The sequence below is a fragment of the Lutjanus erythropterus genome, chromosome 23, assembly GCF_056507025.1.
Source record: "Lutjanus erythropterus isolate fLutEry1 chromosome 23, fLutEry1.hap2, whole genome shotgun sequence".
Lineage (NCBI taxonomy): Eukaryota > Metazoa > Chordata > Actinopteri > Lutjaniformes > Lutjanidae > Lutjanus > Lutjanus erythropterus.
In genome coordinates this window covers 15,550,423-15,568,399 of record NC_139339.1, presented here as the reverse complement: position 1 = coordinate 15,568,399, position 17,977 = coordinate 15,550,423, and the positions used below count along the sequence as shown (strand labels likewise).

Below are 17,977 nucleotides of genomic sequence, written 5' to 3'. Positions count from 1 at the left end.
AGCTTAAGTCCAGTACTGTGACATATGTTATGTTTAAATCAAGCACTTTAATATGAGGTGTGTACATGCCGTCTGTAGACAGCAAGCATCTCTTTTTCTTAGTGCAATAAATGTTTTTGTTGAAAAGATAAGACTTCTGTGAGAGAATCATGATCTCAAGTCTTAGTGAGCAAAATTGTGATTCACATTTTAGCAAGAATTGCGTGACCCTGCACTCTATGACAGTAAACTTTTGGGTGACATCTTGGGCTTTGGGAAACATTGATCAACATTTTTTTACAAATTTCTGACATTTTATAGACCAAACAACTATTTAATGGAGCAAATAATCGGCAGATTAATCTACAATGAAAATAATAATTAGTTACAGTCCTATTAGCCAACAGACTACACAATTAATAGTCAGAATAATCGGCAGACCAATCAACAATGAAAATAATCATTAGCTGCAGCCCTAGTCACTATTAATGACTTGAATATCTAAAAGGGTTTAAGAGATCATGCAGCCAGCACACAGTTTATGTGTTTTATCTTAATATAACACAGGTATTCATGTCTCACTGCCCGTTCAAAAATAGTCTGGCTGCAAGGTTGACATGGTTGACTCCATTCACACCTGTCCACTACAGATACCTTTGTCACACACCTGTTCAGAAGTCACGTCCTGTCAAATACACACACATGCCACATAAACAAATCACAGCCTTCTCACATGCACTCACAGAGTACACAATAATAGCAGCACATAAAAACACTGTCCTCTTTTGTTTATAAAGGTCACTATGTTTGTGATGCATGAGGACACACACAATTTAACTTGCAACAAACACATACACTAGGGATTGACTAATATCTTTTTGGCAGGGCCAATACAGATTATTAGTAAGATCGATGACAGATATCAGTGACTGATATTTGGAGTAGAGATGAAAATGTCAGTGCTGAAATTTAGAGGAACCATTTCTGCAACTTTATACTTCCACTCAAATGCATTTATGGAGGCAAATATTGTGATTTTAACTCAGCTAGGCTACATTTATCTGATCATTTTAGTTAGTAACATTGCAGATGCTGATTATTAACACAAAATATTAAGGCTGCACAATTAGTGGATTAATCCATTAGTCGATGGAAACAATTATTTGACAACCGTTAAACAGTAGTAGATAATCGTTATGTTTCAAGCAAAAATATTAAACACTTGCTGGTTCCAGCTTCTTGAATGTAAGGTTTTGCTGCTTTTCTTTGTGATTTATGATAACAAATGAAGAGTCATTGGGCTCTATGAAATTGTAAAGAGCATTTTCACAATTTTTGATGTTTTATAGAATAACTGATTGATTAATCATGAAAATAATAGTCAGATTAATCAATACTGAAAATATTTTTGTTGCATCCCTACAAAATATAAATCAGCTATTGTGAACAATTATGTTAAGATTCAATGATTAATCAATTATTAAATAAATCACCAACTTTTTTGATAATAGATTAATCAATTTGAGTTGAAAATCTCTTTTTACTCAGCTTTCAAGATTAACTAATTACTGAAATAGTCTGCAACTAATTTAATACTTAAGAACTACTAAATTAAGCATTACAGGTCTAATATGAAACATACTTTTAACACAAACTATAGACACAAATCTTTCAAATAAGTTACATCTTTTATCTAAAACCTGAAGTCCCATTGTAATAATAGCTCCATGATTTTGGACCACTGCCACTTCAGTCCACTTGTCTGACAGTATAGTAAGTGTTTGCACAGAGAAGCAAAATGTGCAAACACTGTCAACAAACTACAGGTCAGTAGTTATTAAGAACACAGACACAAAGCTCCCTTGTACTGTAATGCCTGCTCATCTCAGTTATTGGATTTTTAAGTAGTAAGAATCAATTTCTCTCCAAAATGAGAGATCCAAATCCTAAATGAAAGTATCTGAAATAAGTTTACATGACATTTTTGCACCATTATAATTTCTTTGTGGTTTCTAAACGTAATGTAAATGATGTAATCATCCTCTACAGACACTGTACTGTATGCATTTCCTTTCAAAATTCACACATAATACTACAAATTATCTCACTCCTCTAGTGTCATTTACATTGCTGGCTGACATGCACCCACTCTGAAAGTCTCAGCAGGACGCTTTGAACTGAACAAAGCTAACAGACAGTGTGAGAAATCTAGCAGGCTCTGTTCATCTGTCAGCAGATGAACAGAGCAGAGGAAAAGAGCATAATTTGTTCATCTGTCAGGACTGATGGAGTGAAGCTGCACCACTGCTGAGCTCTACTCCTCACATCAGTAAAAACTCAAACATACCAAACTCAAACACATTAAAAAATAATCTAACATCGATCTATCTGAGGCAACTTCCACAAAAAGGGGATGTCAACAACATTCAAACACAGATGCCAAGAACAGTTCATGTTAGAATAAAACACCTTCAAGAACTGCTGACATGGTGACACTTAACTAGATTTGCACACATCAAAACTGTGTGCAAACCAACACTGTGACAGCACTTATGCAAGTCCTCAACCGTAACACTTCTGACAGATTCAAACAGCCACTGTAGAGGCATATCAGTTCTGAGTGGACAAACAACACTCTCATCAACACTTGTCATCTCACAGCAAGTGTCAATAAAAAGAAAAAAAAGTTTGCTGTGCCTGTGACTTTTTGGACGATTAAAGTCTCCAGCTGTCATGATGACTGATGTTCACTAAGGTTGCAACTAATGATTAGAACTGGAACGATTAGTCGATTAATTGGAAATTCACTGATTTCATCTTCTCAAATGTGAATATTTTCTGGTTTCTTTACACATTTATGACAGTAAACTTAACACATTTGGGCTGTGAACAAAACAAGACATGTGAGGATGTAATTTTGGGCTTTGGTAAAAAGAATCAACATTTTTCACCATTTCTGACATTTTATAGACCAAACAACTAATCAATTAATCAAGAAAATGATTAACAAATTAATCAAAAATTTAAATACATGTTAATTAAAGTCCTATTGTCAGCTGCCGTTTCCAAGGTCAAGAAGATAATGGTGAGTTGCAACCCTAGATTTATCTGTTAGTTGTTAAATTTACAGAATGTTAAAAATATGAAAAATGTGAACATTTACCATTCCAAGAGCACAGCAGTGAATATTTTTTACTATTAAATGTCTTTAATAAATAAAGGACTAACTAACGATTGATTGATTCGTCTATAAAATGGTGTCATCACAATACTATAATTTCCAACTTTGATACAATACCTTGAAGAATAATAATATTTAAAATCATTCTTGATAAAAACAGGATAAGTTTGACAATATAGAGGCTATAAAATTTTTAATCTTTATTAAACGATCTAACATGACATAGACACAGCTGTTACTGGTATTAATTTCTGCGTAAAATGAGTACTGAACGCATTTAAAAAATCCATAATCAATATGTATTGATGTTTTTGCCAACACTAAACAAACAAACAAACAAACAAACAAACAATTGTAAAAAAAAAAAATTCTCATCACATATTCCCAGAGCCCAAATAGATGTCTTCAAATTGCTTTTTTTGTCTAACCAACAGTACTAAACCCACAGACTGTTTATTTACTGTCATAAATGACAACCAAAAGCAGCATTTGAGAAGGTGGAACCTGCAAAAGTCCTGACATATTTGCTTGGAAAATTACTGAAATAAGAAATCAACTATCAAAATAGTTGGCAACTAATCTTCTAGGGATAGACAAATTGATTAATAAGGTACATTTAAATATTAAGGTACTAATTCAGATACAATGCCTGAGTTTCTGTACTCATACAATATAAAAGAGCAACTCTCAAACATTCAAGTCTAAAATTGACAGTTTTTAAAATATAAATCAGGAACCATCTGGTCAAGGAATACGTCAACAGGATTACTTGAGCAAACATTCAACGCCATTATGTCAGGGGTCTCTTGTAAACAACAATCGCCCTGTATTCCTACACTGAATTTTAACAGCTGATAAAGTGGCAGGACCATCGTGGAGGAGGGAGAAGGGAGAGGAGTTACAACACACAACAGGTGTAGCCGACATTTAGGACTACCACCCTCTCTCTCCTCCCCAACTCCTTCTCTTCTTCCACATGTGGGCTTTAAATACCTCCCACCCCTCAAACAGAGCTGGAGCCCTGAACTTGGGTGCCACAGGGACGATTTGGGAAAATGACATAAGAGCCAGGCAAACCTGAACTCTCCTGCCCGACACACTCACCACTAATCCCCCCATAACATCTAAACAACTATTACACTTACGGCAGGGAACTCCTAAAAATAGATTTCGTGACGTAACATCTGTGGGTGTAGATAATTTTATTATGGTTTCATTATCTTAAAATGCAAATCAAAGGCAGATTTCTATTAGATATTTTAAGGCCCACATCTGTGAAAGCAGATATTTTACACAAATATTGGTGATATAAATACATTGTGGTTTTCTATATAAAGTTATGAGTCAACTAAGGTCAGTGGTTTCACACTTGGAGAAGTAAATCTTGGCCGAGATGATTACTAAGATAGGAAAGAAGGAGTAAAAAGAACTGTCTGTGCTTCACAAAATAGTTTTTCCCCCCGACTTTTCTCATTTGTTCGAAATGTAATTTAAAAAAAATGGAATAAAGAAATGCTGTAGCAGACTGACAATATCTACAACAATATTATATGGGTAATTATTGTATTTATTTTTATATACATTTTTATATTTATTTTTTTTATATTTATGTTTTGTATATTATTTTTTGTTTTGCAATTTTTGCACATGCTAAGGTCATGCTTGACTTATTTTATTTTATTAAAGAAGGAAAGCAGAAGCACTTTAAGTGAAATGGAAAAACTAATTTTATACAAACAGTGATCAATGTTTTTCAGTATTTTCTGACAGCTTATGGACCAAAAGGCTGCAAATTGCTACACTGAAAAACATCCACTTCACCACTAACAGGACAAACCACATGCAAAGGTCATTATCATTAAAAAATACAGCACTGCAGCATAGAATAAAATTTAACTGACTGAGCTGCACGGATTATTCAATTTGCATCATTTTTGAGGGATTAGAAAGGCATTAATATTTCTAAAACATGTAATCCTAGGTAGGTAGGGGGAAATTATCAAAACAAAACAGCCAGGTAAAAGTTCTTTTAATCAAGGTAATACAGAAAGAGCTTGTATGAAATCAGAATCTCAAGTTACATTTTTAGCAGGTTGAACTGTAACTGAATCACTCCCCAGCATCAATTTATCAGCCTTCTTTTCCACCTCCTCTCTATGAAGGATTAACAGGCTAATATCCCAGAGACCCTGCTGACAACAGGGCCACCACTGGCCTCCGGCACAAGGCCTGAGTCCAAACCTACGGATTTATGTCTGTGTTTAGAGGATAAAAGGCCTAGGACACCTCTTCTAGTCAAAGTGTGTGTGTATGTGTGCATCAACCCTGTGCCAGATACCAGTGAGATATACTGTAGGCACAAGGGATTTTAGCTGGTGAGAGAACAGGTGGCGCAGGTGAAGACAGACAACAGTCATCCACCCGCAAACATGCTGAGAACAAATCTAATGTTTAAAAGATTTGAAGATTTAGCTTTGTACAAACAGTTCTTAATATTATGTTCCTTTCTGTAATATACAGATGGGCGACAAATTAAGGGAAAAAACAACATAGTGTGTGATTAAGAAGGTGTTGTACCACCTCCACAACAGCTTCAGTGCTCCTTGTAAGAAGTTCTCCAAGTGTGCTGAACAGAACGCTGTCACCACACCAAAATCCTGCATTTGTGTTCAACCAGTATGAGTATGGCAGGTTGTGCCTACGTCATTGTGGGAAAAAACTCCCTAGAACCATCTCAACAGCCATCAAAACTACTAGAGTGCCTTAGAACCTCACCAACAACCACTAACAGCTATGAAACAACCCATAACACATCCTCAATGAGCCCTAGAGCCGCCTAAAGGACCTCTAACACCTTGTCAATACCTATTAAAAAAAACAAAGTGCCCTAGAACCTCATCAGTACTCACTTAACAACATCCCTAAAGAGCCCTACAACTTCCTAAAGTACATCTAGAACCAACTCAAAAGCCACAAAAAAATCCAACGTCACCATAGATCCTCCTCAATGAACACTAGAACCTATTTAAGAACCTCCTAAAATAACTAGAACCATTGCAGTGACCACTAAAACCTCCTTAAAGATCCCTTGTTTCTCCTCATTTACAAAAAAGATCCCAATAGCCTCCTTTAGGACCTCTGGAACCTCCTCACTGATTACTTAAACTTGAAAAACAACCCCTAAAACCTTTTTCAGTGGCCATCAAAACTCTATAGTGCTATAGAACCTCACCAATAACCACTAAAATTTATGAACATCTTTGATGGGCCCTATAACTTCCTGAACAACCTCTAAAACCCTCTCAACAGCCACCAAAACACCAAAAGTATTATAGAACCTCCTGAGTTACCACTAGACCGTACTCATCCAAAGTAACTCTAGAAATGTCTCAATGACCACTAGAAACTCCTAAAATATTCCTTGAATTTTATCAGTTACAAAAGGGATCATGATAACCTCTTATAGGATCTCTGGAACTCCCTCAATGACTACAATACCCCCAAAACAACCCCCAAAACCTCTTAAAAGACCCCTAGAGCCTTCGCAACTGCTATCAGAAGTGCCAGAATGCCCTAGGATCTCACAAATAAACCAATAAAAGCTATGAACATCCTCAATGAGCTATAGAACTGCATAATGCACCTCTTAAACCTTCTCAACACCAAAACTTCAAAGGTACTGTAGAACATCCTCAGTGACCACTATAACCTCGTAAGAGATCCCCGAATCTCACCATTTACAAAAAGGATCCTAATAGCCTCTATATGACCTTTAGAACCTACTCAATGCCTACTTAACCTAACAAAACAACCCCTAAACCCTCTTAAAAGACCCATAGACCCTTCTTTAGATTCTCAGAAATTAAAGAGACATGAGTAAATCTTGTAAACCTTGATGCAGGTTTCCCTTTAATCTGTCACCTCTCTGTAAATCTGCGCCTGCAGCATTTTGTCAACAGTTCAATGATGACATCCGATTTTGATTCACAGCACACAGGCAGAGCACAAGTTACACAAACACACAAATTAATGACACTATGCTCCAAGAAACAAGGTTATGACCCAAACTAAACAACTTGTGCTGCTTGGAAAACACAGGTACAGTGCATGACGATCCTGATACAACCCAGGTGCTTTATTTTCTGTCTGCGGCTGAACAACACAAGGGAACGGATGGCTAACCTGGTTCAGTCAATCACTTGTTTTGACACAGCCATCTGTCTGCGTCGTTCGTCATATTAATTGCTTCAGCTCAGTGTAGGAAAACATTGTGTCCTGCTCCACTCCATTATGCTGCCTTACATTGTGTTCTTCTGCCACACTGCTCCAGGTCACCATGCTACCAGAATGATGATGCCTGCCAGAAATACCAGCCAAAACTTCACAATGAGCTCCTCCAGCAGTGTGTGCGCGTGCGTGTGCGTAGGTGTTCACTTTTCAGATGCATCAGAGATGCTGACAGGAATCGCAGAGCAGAAACACAGTGGCATATCTTTCAGATTTTTGGATTTATTGACAGTAAGAAGACAAATGAACAGGACAGTGAGCGAAGTTACTTAGAAATAACAACTTCCCATTTTTTGGTGTCACAGTGAATGAAGTGTCATCAGCTGCTGCAGAAACCACTACTGCCATAATAACAGTGAAACCACATGGCATATAGCCAGTTGGTTTTCTAACAGGCTAATTATTGAGATGAGTCTTATTACGTTTCAGTGGTACAAAGAATACACTTCACACCAACTAGACAATTCACTGTCATGACATTCAGGGAGAGAATAGACTCGCCGTGCTACATGAAGCTTATAGCAGTAATATCACAATTTACATCATCAGCAACTTCTGCATTGGTCAGGTTATTTACAAAAGTCATTAGTTTGTCCTGAGAATTAAGCAAGACATTATGTACCTGATTTCTTGACAATCCATCCAATAGCTGCTGACACATTTAACCCAGAACTATAAATCCTGAACTCAGGTTGTGCTAGAGGAAAAGTAAAGGGACACATCATCTGGGAGCCATGAGTGTTTGGTACAATCCCTCTAGGAGATTTTATTTTTTCAGGTTAGGTGAAAACTTACATGCAGGTGATGCTCCAAAAAAAAGGTCACGGGATCACCAAGTCTATCAGAATTCATCCGCCTTACAACATGAATATTTGTTCAAAATTTCATGGCTAGACCAAAATGGTGAATCAACACTGCTATCCCTAGAACCATGGTGCTAGCATGGCTAAAATACGCCATCTATAAAGAAAAAGTAACAGCTTTTAATGGAAAAACAAGAACATACAAGGTTTGTCATTTTTGGTATATGGTTACATGTAATGACTTGAAAAATGAGCCAACAAGGTCAGAAGTCATTTTTCATGCCACTGTGACTTTGAATTGACTGTGAGGTTGCATATAATAAGTAATAACCCCCATTTTCTGCTTGCACTGCACACACACTGCACACACACACAGCACCACTATCTTTCAGTGTTAGCTCTAATACTGCCATCACCCTCTTTCTTGTCGCACAATTCAACAAATGAATTGACTGACTGTGTGATCGATGGTGGAGAATAAAGGTGAATGTACGGGATGGTTGGCGGCAGCAGCATGCAGAGTCTTTTGTCATTTAATGAGCTCTGGACTGCGGAGACTGACACGACAGACATAAATTGGTGCGAGTGCTTGTGGAGGATTTATGGTAGTGGGGCTGGCCTGAGAGTGAGGACGGGTTGGGGGAGGAGGAAGAGGAGCAGGAGGAGGAGGAGGTTTGTGTCTAATTTCAGAGGGCAAGTTCTTTCTCTGAAATAAGAGGCAAAACTGTTCAGGCAAATCTGGAGTCAGCTAATTCCGACTTAACAGGAACTTTGACCATGGGGGGGCCTATGTGTGAAACTGATGTCTATAGTAACATGGAACCCAGCCACATTTCCCAGCAGTCATCGGGCCAAAAGAGCAAGTCACTGCTATGGAGTCACAGGAGTGCCATAAAAAAAAGGGTAAATCTGTAAAAGAATAAGAAAATAAATGTGGAAATTTAAGGCCAGTTATTTCTTCATCTAGTTCTGTATATATATTTATTTCTAAATATATATTTAAAATATATATTTATATTTGCATACATACTATTCTACATGTGTTTTCCTGTATTTTTTATTCAATGTGTTTCCTTTATTTTTATTCATTTATTCTTCCTACTGCCTTATATAAAAAAGCTTAAAAAAAATAAAAGTAGACAAAAAGACATAAAATATTCATTTTTAAAACTATATAAAATATAGAGAAATAAATCAACCAGTAAAAATAATAAATCAGTGTTAATAATTATTATTTTTTATTTTCATTTGTATACTTCCACATTTTTAAGAATTTATTCTTTTTTTATGGCACTCCTATGACTCAACAGCTGTCGACCTTGTGCCTCCAGATTGACCACACATGACTGCTGCTACATGCCTACTACATGTCATTCAGGAAGACCTCATTTAGTGTCCATTGAAAGCTGCTAGCAAAAAGCTGTTAACACCTAAACCAGCTGAATGTTAATAAACCAACACCTTTCACTTTGCATGAAACAGCTCAGACTATAACAATGCCCCCTGCAAAAAATGCAAACATGACAGCATTATATTTAAATGCTCCTATTAACTACAAAGTAAAACACATCTCAAGGTTGAATAAAGTCAAAGATTACAGCCCTCTGCTTACATTTTGACCATGTTCTGGCAGAATACTTTGTAGCTGCAGCTTTTTAAGCCATTATAAAGTACATAATGATATCTTCATGACCTCAGTCCTATTATAAGAGACCCATCATCTCAGCAGACGTCCAACTGACGACTGTAACTTCTGCTGCCACCTGCCTATAAATATCCAGTGCAGGCAGCCAGCATTCAGCCCTAACATTATGAGTTTAGTTTCATAAAGACACTGTTCAGTTTGTCTCACTATTTCAGGAGAATGAATGTGACATATAGACAGATTTCGAATCCAAGACCATTAGGACCTGTGGTGACATTTTGTAGGTGTTTGGCCATGTATCCTCTGTGTGTCATTTGCTACGGAGGTCACAGACTTGGCAGCTTGTGGCTTTGTGCTTCCTCATAAACACAAGTCTCCATTTCTGACACTAGCACTGAGCCTGACAAAAAGTAATAAGCAGAACAGGGATCATATGTTGACAACACACTTTTGTTATTTTTTTAGTTCAGTTTACTTTGTCTGCACAAACTGTAATGGCAGCAACACCACTGTCAACCATGCAATTTTCACGAACTAATCCAACCTTTTATTCTATTTCCAGACCCACAGGATTGCTCTGATCAGATCAAGATGGCTGCTCTCACAGCCCATCAATCATCATTTCTACTTTCCCCTCCGAGGACTCTGACACCACAGTTGTATCGTGTGTCTGCTTTCACCATTACAACACTCTGTAAGAACTTCTCTGTCTTCAAACTGTGTCCCAATCCTCATAAGAACTCTCCCACAAAACTCACCGGAAACTTTCATGCTAATAAAATACAGTGGGTGAAGAATATGTCACACACATGCGCATGCACTCTCTCTCTCTCTCTCTCTCTCTCTCACACACACACACACATATACTTCTCAGCCCTTCCTACGGCCTCCCAGGGCTCCTGCGCAGGCTGCACTAAAGCAGTTTATAGAAGCCTCCCTACATGGACACAGCTTCTGGAATAGCAACTGCTATTTGATCTGACTGCAAGTTCTCTCACCTCTCCACTTACGTTTAACCCTCTTACACCTACTCTCTACACAAGATACAGTGCGCTACACTAATTAATGCTTTTATTTTGACACACTTCACCTGGAATAAACTTTAAAAGGTCAGCAGGCTTGTTTTTTAATGTCCTGCTCGCTGGACAGTGAACTACTTTAACTCACTGCTGTGAGATTTTATGAAAATGATAAGTTATAATTCAATCATTTTTCATAGATAAAGTCTAAGATTAGTCACATATATTGACAGACAGGAGGAGACAATGAATCTCCTGTGCAATATGATGTTCAATATCTGGTGTAATATCAGGTTTTTTTTTATTACTTTTCAATATCACTGCCAATAGTACATTTAATGTCATTGCCAATACTACTTTCTCTATTTTGTTTTTACTTATTTTCCTTGTATTGTTATTCTATTTTACAACTTGTCTTTTATATTTTACTTTATATTTTATACTCCATTGTTTTTATTCATATGTTACTACAATATCCTCTAGGATTAATACAGTTCTATCGTATCTTATCCCTGCCCTTTTTGGCTTAAACATTTGTACAGAGATGCTTTAACTACTTTGCAACAGACTATGTTATTCCCAGTGTGCCCAGTGCTGCCTGTAAGTCCTGATAAATATGTTAGACACACTGCATATAGATATTATTTAATAAAGTTGCCAAAAGTAGGGATACTTTTTCAGTACCAGGTGTTTAAAACAATACAATATCCATTCATTGTAGAATAGAAAGTACCAAAGCTACTGAAAAAAAACCCTAACTGCTCATTCAAGAGTTCAGTTCAGTTCAGTTTTTATTGTCCTCTCTGAAATTTGTTCAGACTTTTTGTACAAGCACTGTGTGCAGGTTGTTATTTAAAAAAAGAAAAGAACAAATATCCATTTTTTCATTTGCAGTGGTTTGAACGAAGTATTGAGAGTCTGGTATTGTGACAACTTTGTCACTATAAAACATGTCTTGCTGCTTCTCATTTAAGCCCCTTATAGAAGTCTCTGTGTGCTCCACTGATCTGGTCAGTGAAAATATGCTGAGAGGTCCAGAGATCAGTGCAACTGGGTAACTGTTCCTGCAGCACTGGGATCACATGACCCTGACAGACTGAATCATAGGAGGGAATTTAAGAGGGTAGCCTGGGCAATGAGGACAAATCAGTGGATTAAGTCTAATGCAATGAAAAGGTGCAACAATTAGTCAGTTTCATGTATTTTTTGAAGGAAAAAAAGGTCAAAATCTGAATGTCAGATACGTCACAATTTCCAATTCCAGCTTCTTAAATGTGAATATTTTATGCTTCCTTCACTCCTGTGTGACAGTAAGCTTAGTATCTTTGGGCTTTGGGAAAAACAAAACATTTGAGGACGTAATCTTGGGCTTTGAGAAAACTGATCAACATTTTTCAACATTGTCTGACACAATATGGACTGAGCAACTAATCATGTAATTGACATAATAATGTAATTGACCAAATAGTTAAATTGAAGACATCTGGAAAGAGAAAACATTATTGGTCAAGGCAAAAATGTCCTGCAATTGGAGGGATTTCGGTTGTTCTAGGATTTAATCAGTTTAGATAGCTTCTCTCTCCTATTATGACATCTATAAAAATTTTGCTCCTTCAATGCAATGCATCATTTTAGCACCGTCTCACTAAACATCAGGTAGTAGGTGAGATCAATGTTCCCGTCTGGATGCTGCACTCCTGGGCTGATTTGTTAAAGTGCAAAATGACATTAGACAAGAATAGATTCGATTACGTGGCACCCTAAGTTCTCTCATCGCCCACACACACAGGGGCATTACATTAGGTTGAGTGGATAAATATCATATTACTGAATATAACTTTATAACACTTGAATCTGACGATGATCAGTCTTTTGGACACTTCATTCTGTTTACACCCTGTGGAATAGAACAGGGAAAAACAGCTTGAAATATTTAAGATCTATTGTAAATCTAATTTAGTGAGAATAAAAAGTGTGGACTAATAACCAAAGCTTTTAAAGCTTTTTCACAGTTTTATAATGAGGATGCATGACAATTACTGTTAATCCTGGGAATAAATGTTCATAATCAACCCTTGTGCAAAACTTAACACTTAATCTACTTTAAGACTGATTCATCAGTCACTATCTTTGGCAGGATTATTCAATATACATGATACTTACACATGAGACTGGTTGATAATTCAATATGTTATCTAAGCATTTGATTGTATGATTTGTTCCAACATAAACTTCAGAGTATATTTATAAAATCACAGGATTTTATGTAATCAAACACTTAAAAGCATTTTAATTGATTGGATGAACCTGAGTTTTAGCATATAACTTTAAATTTTACTTTGTGATTTTAACTGCTTTAACATGAGATTGCATATTTTACCCTGTGGTTTTGACTGCTTATTAAATAACATCATTATAATTAGCACTATATTGCATCACTATATTAATTTAATCAATATCCCTATGCTAACTTTTAAAGTTAGGTGTACACCAGCAATGTAGGACAATGGACAAAAACACTTCCTCTTTGTGTTTGTAGGTGTTTGTAAATACTAAGCTTTCACCCTATGACTACTGGGACAGCTAAGCCAATAAGGCTGTTGATAACCCTCTGTAATAAGTATTTATAGGTTATTGCTAGCACAAGCTTCATTAGGCAGCCAGTCATTCACTTAGTCAGTTAGCAGCTGAACTCCTGAACTATGTGAAACAGAAGATGTCCTTAGTCACAATGAATCTTTTTGGTATATTGAGATTTACATTTAGTATTCAATGCATCATACAAAAAGAAAAAAACAGCCAAACGGCAAAATATGAACGCACACCAGCATACAACTATAACATACCAGTCCTCCTTTTTCTAATTAGTAAGCCACATTTTCAGCACTACGAATGTTGTTGCGAGTGCAGTCCTATGCAGTGAGAGTTAATTTTTAAACAGCCATTGATCTCCTTTATAAAAGGTCATTACTTTCTTGTAGATGTGTTCAAGTAAGATCGAGTATGAGCTCTCTGAGCATCGACAAGACATCAATAAGCTTTCAGAGTTCATGTAAAAAACATCTACTTCTGTCCCTAACTGGCCTGTTCGCCTCGTCTCTTCTTGAATCAGTCTGACAACCAAGCCTTCTTATTTCTAGGATTACAGCTGCTCTGAAGAAGAGAGAATATCACCAAGACAAGATACAGCCAAATCTCATCAGTCTCCTTCCTTTCACATCTCATTCTATCTGACACCCTTCGCTAGATGCAATATCTAACACTGTTTTTGCCAACTCCTCTCAAATAAAATTCCTGGTCCAAACCGAGCCATGAATCATTTAGCTCGCAATCTACAAGAGCTGCTGTTTCATGATAAATATAAACCAGTGTCGAGATGTACAATTCAGACACCCAAGCACACACTATTTCTAATGTCCAGTATCAGATTCGGCAGCACTGTGTGTTGACAAACACTTTACTACCGCGTCAAGTGATGAGCAGCTTTTTCCACTGAAATTTCAAGTATAGGAGACAGAACAGGTGGCACAAGGATTTCCTTTCATATTCATTACATTGCAAAATGAGGCACTGGCTATATTTATGGACTGATATCAGCTCCTTAAGCTAGATTTTACATGCCGAGGAGAGCAATGGAGTACGATGACCTACTCCCCTGGGAGGCTGAGTGATGAAGACCAAAGAGAGGGGGCTTGCTTGGCTGTGTGAGGTTTTTCAAGGCCTATTATATCATCTTACAGTTAAAAGATTGACAGGTGCTTGAGACAAAAAAGTTGCTCTTCTAATGGACAAAAGATATAAAAAGACAAAAACTGCAAAATAGGGATATTTTCAAGAATGGTGACAGGAGGAAGTGTTCAACCTGACTGGAGAAAAGACAGATACAGAAAGCAAGCAAGTGAAGAAGAAGGCAGGGAGGGTGGAGGGATGTTGGAGCCGAGCAAGTTGAAAAGTATTTTTAGGAAGATGTTTATTTGTAGGTCTGTGAAACTAACCCGGGGTGTATATCTACCAGCCTTGCCATCTTTCTTTCTCTCTGTTACCATCTGTTGAGGTCTCTCAGCCTGTCACAGCAGTCTGGCTCTATAGGCAGGGGACATTTTGCACTGACAGAACAATTCTGCAGAATCGCCGCAAAGTACCATCTGAACACGCCTGTCAAAAATGCTGCTGCTCTATGCTGTAATGCTCCACAATAGTGCAGATTAGGTGTTATTAGATAAGATTAGGTTAAATTAGATGAGATTATCCCTAGGGGGAAATTGTCTTGTGGTAGCAGAAGCACAAAAACAATACAACAAAGAAAAAATTGCTATAAACTGGAATATATGCATTATCAGCACACTTTTGGCATGGACAGATATCAACTTTAAATAGGCTATAGTAACTTCAAGCATTTTTGATAAGGAGCATGTAAATTATTATAAATTAACATGTAGAATAACAGCTAAATTGTTCTTACTTCACTTGATACAATACTGGACAAAATACATACTAGTGTCTTTATCATCTGATAGAACGAAAATTTCAAAAATAAAATGAGAGAGAAAATGGAAAGACATAATAAGCAACACTTGGAACTAAACTATACGAAGTAGTTTACATGCAACATGTTTTTTGACAATACTTACAACTGTTCTGAAGACATTTCTACAAAGACACTCCTATTCGACGAGAACAAAAAATTATTACACCAGTTTCAAAAACAACGGTGGCCCATGGTGTCACTCTTGTTCAGCCAACCAAAGACGAGATTAAGCATATGTAAATTATATGGTAAATTAATCAATATAAATCTGCATTCATAAGGCCTGTTTTTAATTTACCATATTTACATTTTCAAACTTTAATATTTCTATTACATAGCATGAGTTGCCATCTGCAATTGATAAGCCACAGTTGCAACTTTTACTTTTAGTGTGCCACAGTTTTAATACTTTTTTTGTTACAGGCCATCTGTATAAAAAAGATTTTAAAAGATATATAAATTAGTACATAATAAGAACTAATTGTTGTCAAAAGACCTGTTAAGCTGTAACTTGCCTTCGCTAGTTCTGGGATTGGACCAAAATGTTAGCTAGCTAGCTAGCTAGCTAATATCTAGGCCTAAAATACTAGCTATCTGTACTGATTTTACGTCAGGAAGTTTCATTCCCAAAGTTTAACTAATGGAAGCCCATTTCAGCTTGTAAATAACAGGTCACAATTACTGACTTTTTATTTTACTTTTTATCTCAAAGCTGACTTTATATCTCATGATTTAGAAAGGATTACAGGCTCCAAGAGTATCATTTTGAAACGGCAACTGTTTAATTTTTTAAAAACGGTCATCCAACATGGCTGCCGTGGCGTCGCCGTTAAGCGAACCTCACACGGATGATAAATACCTTCCGACTTTCCTGAAACAGTGGGAGGACAATTTGTGTGTCAGGTGAACATTAAAGCAGATTATAAAATTGTATTAACCTCTGCTGATGTAGTTTTTGTCCCGGTCCTGCGGCGGCAGAAGAGGTCACCTGTGTCAGTTGACTTTTAGCTCCGACAGCTCATTAAACGCACCTGTCGAGTTTGTCTCCGCGCATGCGCCAAGACCAGCTGGTCACCTTGGCAACGGCTGGCCTCTTTGCGGGGCTAACTTAGAATGGCTGACAACAGGCTTGATCAGGTTGAAAATGGGAGGATTTTCACAATTTAGTACATTAGATTGGGATTCATAGACAGAAAATTTGATTTTTTTTCTACAATAATCTTGTTTGTACTTGCTCAGTCTTAAATTGTACGTTAATATGCTTGTCAAATTTGTATTCTGCAGTGATGAATCGGGAAATAACATCAGGCTTAAGATGTCCATTTCTACAAATAATAATTCATTAGTTATTAGTAACACGAAAAAGCGCTGCTTTTACACATTGTTAATCCAAATTACACATAGACCTACTTGTCTTGCCTAAAATAGCCGGTAAACCGACTTCAATCAAATTTTCTCTCTCATTTAATTTCACTCGATGCTTTTCAGTGTATTTTAAATTTTAATTGACTTAATGTTGTAAAAACTCAGATAAAGTTATATGTATTTTCTGGGTTATGATTCAAATGTAGCTAGTCGAAAGACTGGGGAGGGTGGTATTATATTTAGACAGTCTTCGCAAGGCAATTGGGGGTAACTGAAAGACAACACTGAGAAAGTTCCGCGGCCTAAAATATCTGCCCACACAGCTTCCAGCAGGACTGAAGTGCCAGGTGCGAAGACAGCTCAGGCGCAGATACCCAGTTTCATGTTGGGCTGTTTTAGACTTAACACACTTAATTAAAGGGAAAGCATACAATTTGTCATCTTAAAATGCATAAAAGGTCACTAATTGATAGTGTGAGGGCATGGATCAACCTGTGCGTAATTACGCACGGTGGCACAAGCTCAACACGCTGCTCAGAGTCTCCAGATCCAAACATACCTTCCTCTGCTGCTTCTCCCAGGCGGGGTCCAGCAGCAGGTCCCTGTCCCAGTCCTCCTCCTGGGTCATATACGCTTCTTCATGGTGGATCGTGTAGGAGTTGGTGTATGTCATTTGGGTTTCGACAGCTGTCATTGTGCCGCCTCTGTTTTAGGACTTCTCACGTCCCCCTCAGCTTATAGTAAGAAAAAAATAATCAGGAGTAGAAACGACGACGACGCCGTGAGGGCAAGAACCTCCTTGAGACGGGGGTCTCGCTTGTCAGGGGGGAGAGACAGTTAGGGGCTGCAGAGACCAGACTCCACTGGTGCGAGGTGCCTGTGCGGAGGTGGTGCTCCCACTACCAGAAGACCCTGCTGGCCGGTGCTCCTTTCCTGGTCAAAAGTGGAACACGTGACCGCACCCCAATAAGTATGGGAACTGACAGCTTGGGTATCAGGTTCTGAGCCTAAAAAGGTGTAAAAGGCGGGGTAGTCTCCCGCGGGCAGGGTTAACGGGCGTGTGAGTGGCGTGCAGGGACGTCAATTACGCCCCCTGGCACCAGAGAGGTTTTTATGGTCTGTGCCATGCACCTGTTGCTGTTAGTGACCCTCAATGGCAAACCCAGGCCT

The 17,977-nt window shown here is 37.6% G+C and overlaps 1 protein-coding gene across 1 annotated transcript in view; it reads right to left on the bottom strand.

Annotated features, from left to right (window-relative positions):
* Positions 1-17,752, bottom strand: part of actn3b (actinin alpha 3b) — a 46,553-nt gene extending 28,801 nt beyond the window's left edge. The window contains exon 1 of the mRNA XM_084711920.1: positions 17,367-17,752. Coding sequence (XP_084568046.1) covers positions 17,367-17,501 — 135 coding nt within the window. The 5' untranslated portion in view covers positions 17,502-17,752. The remainder of the gene's footprint in view (positions 1-17,366) is intronic.
* Positions 17,753-17,977: the final 225 nt, after the last annotated feature.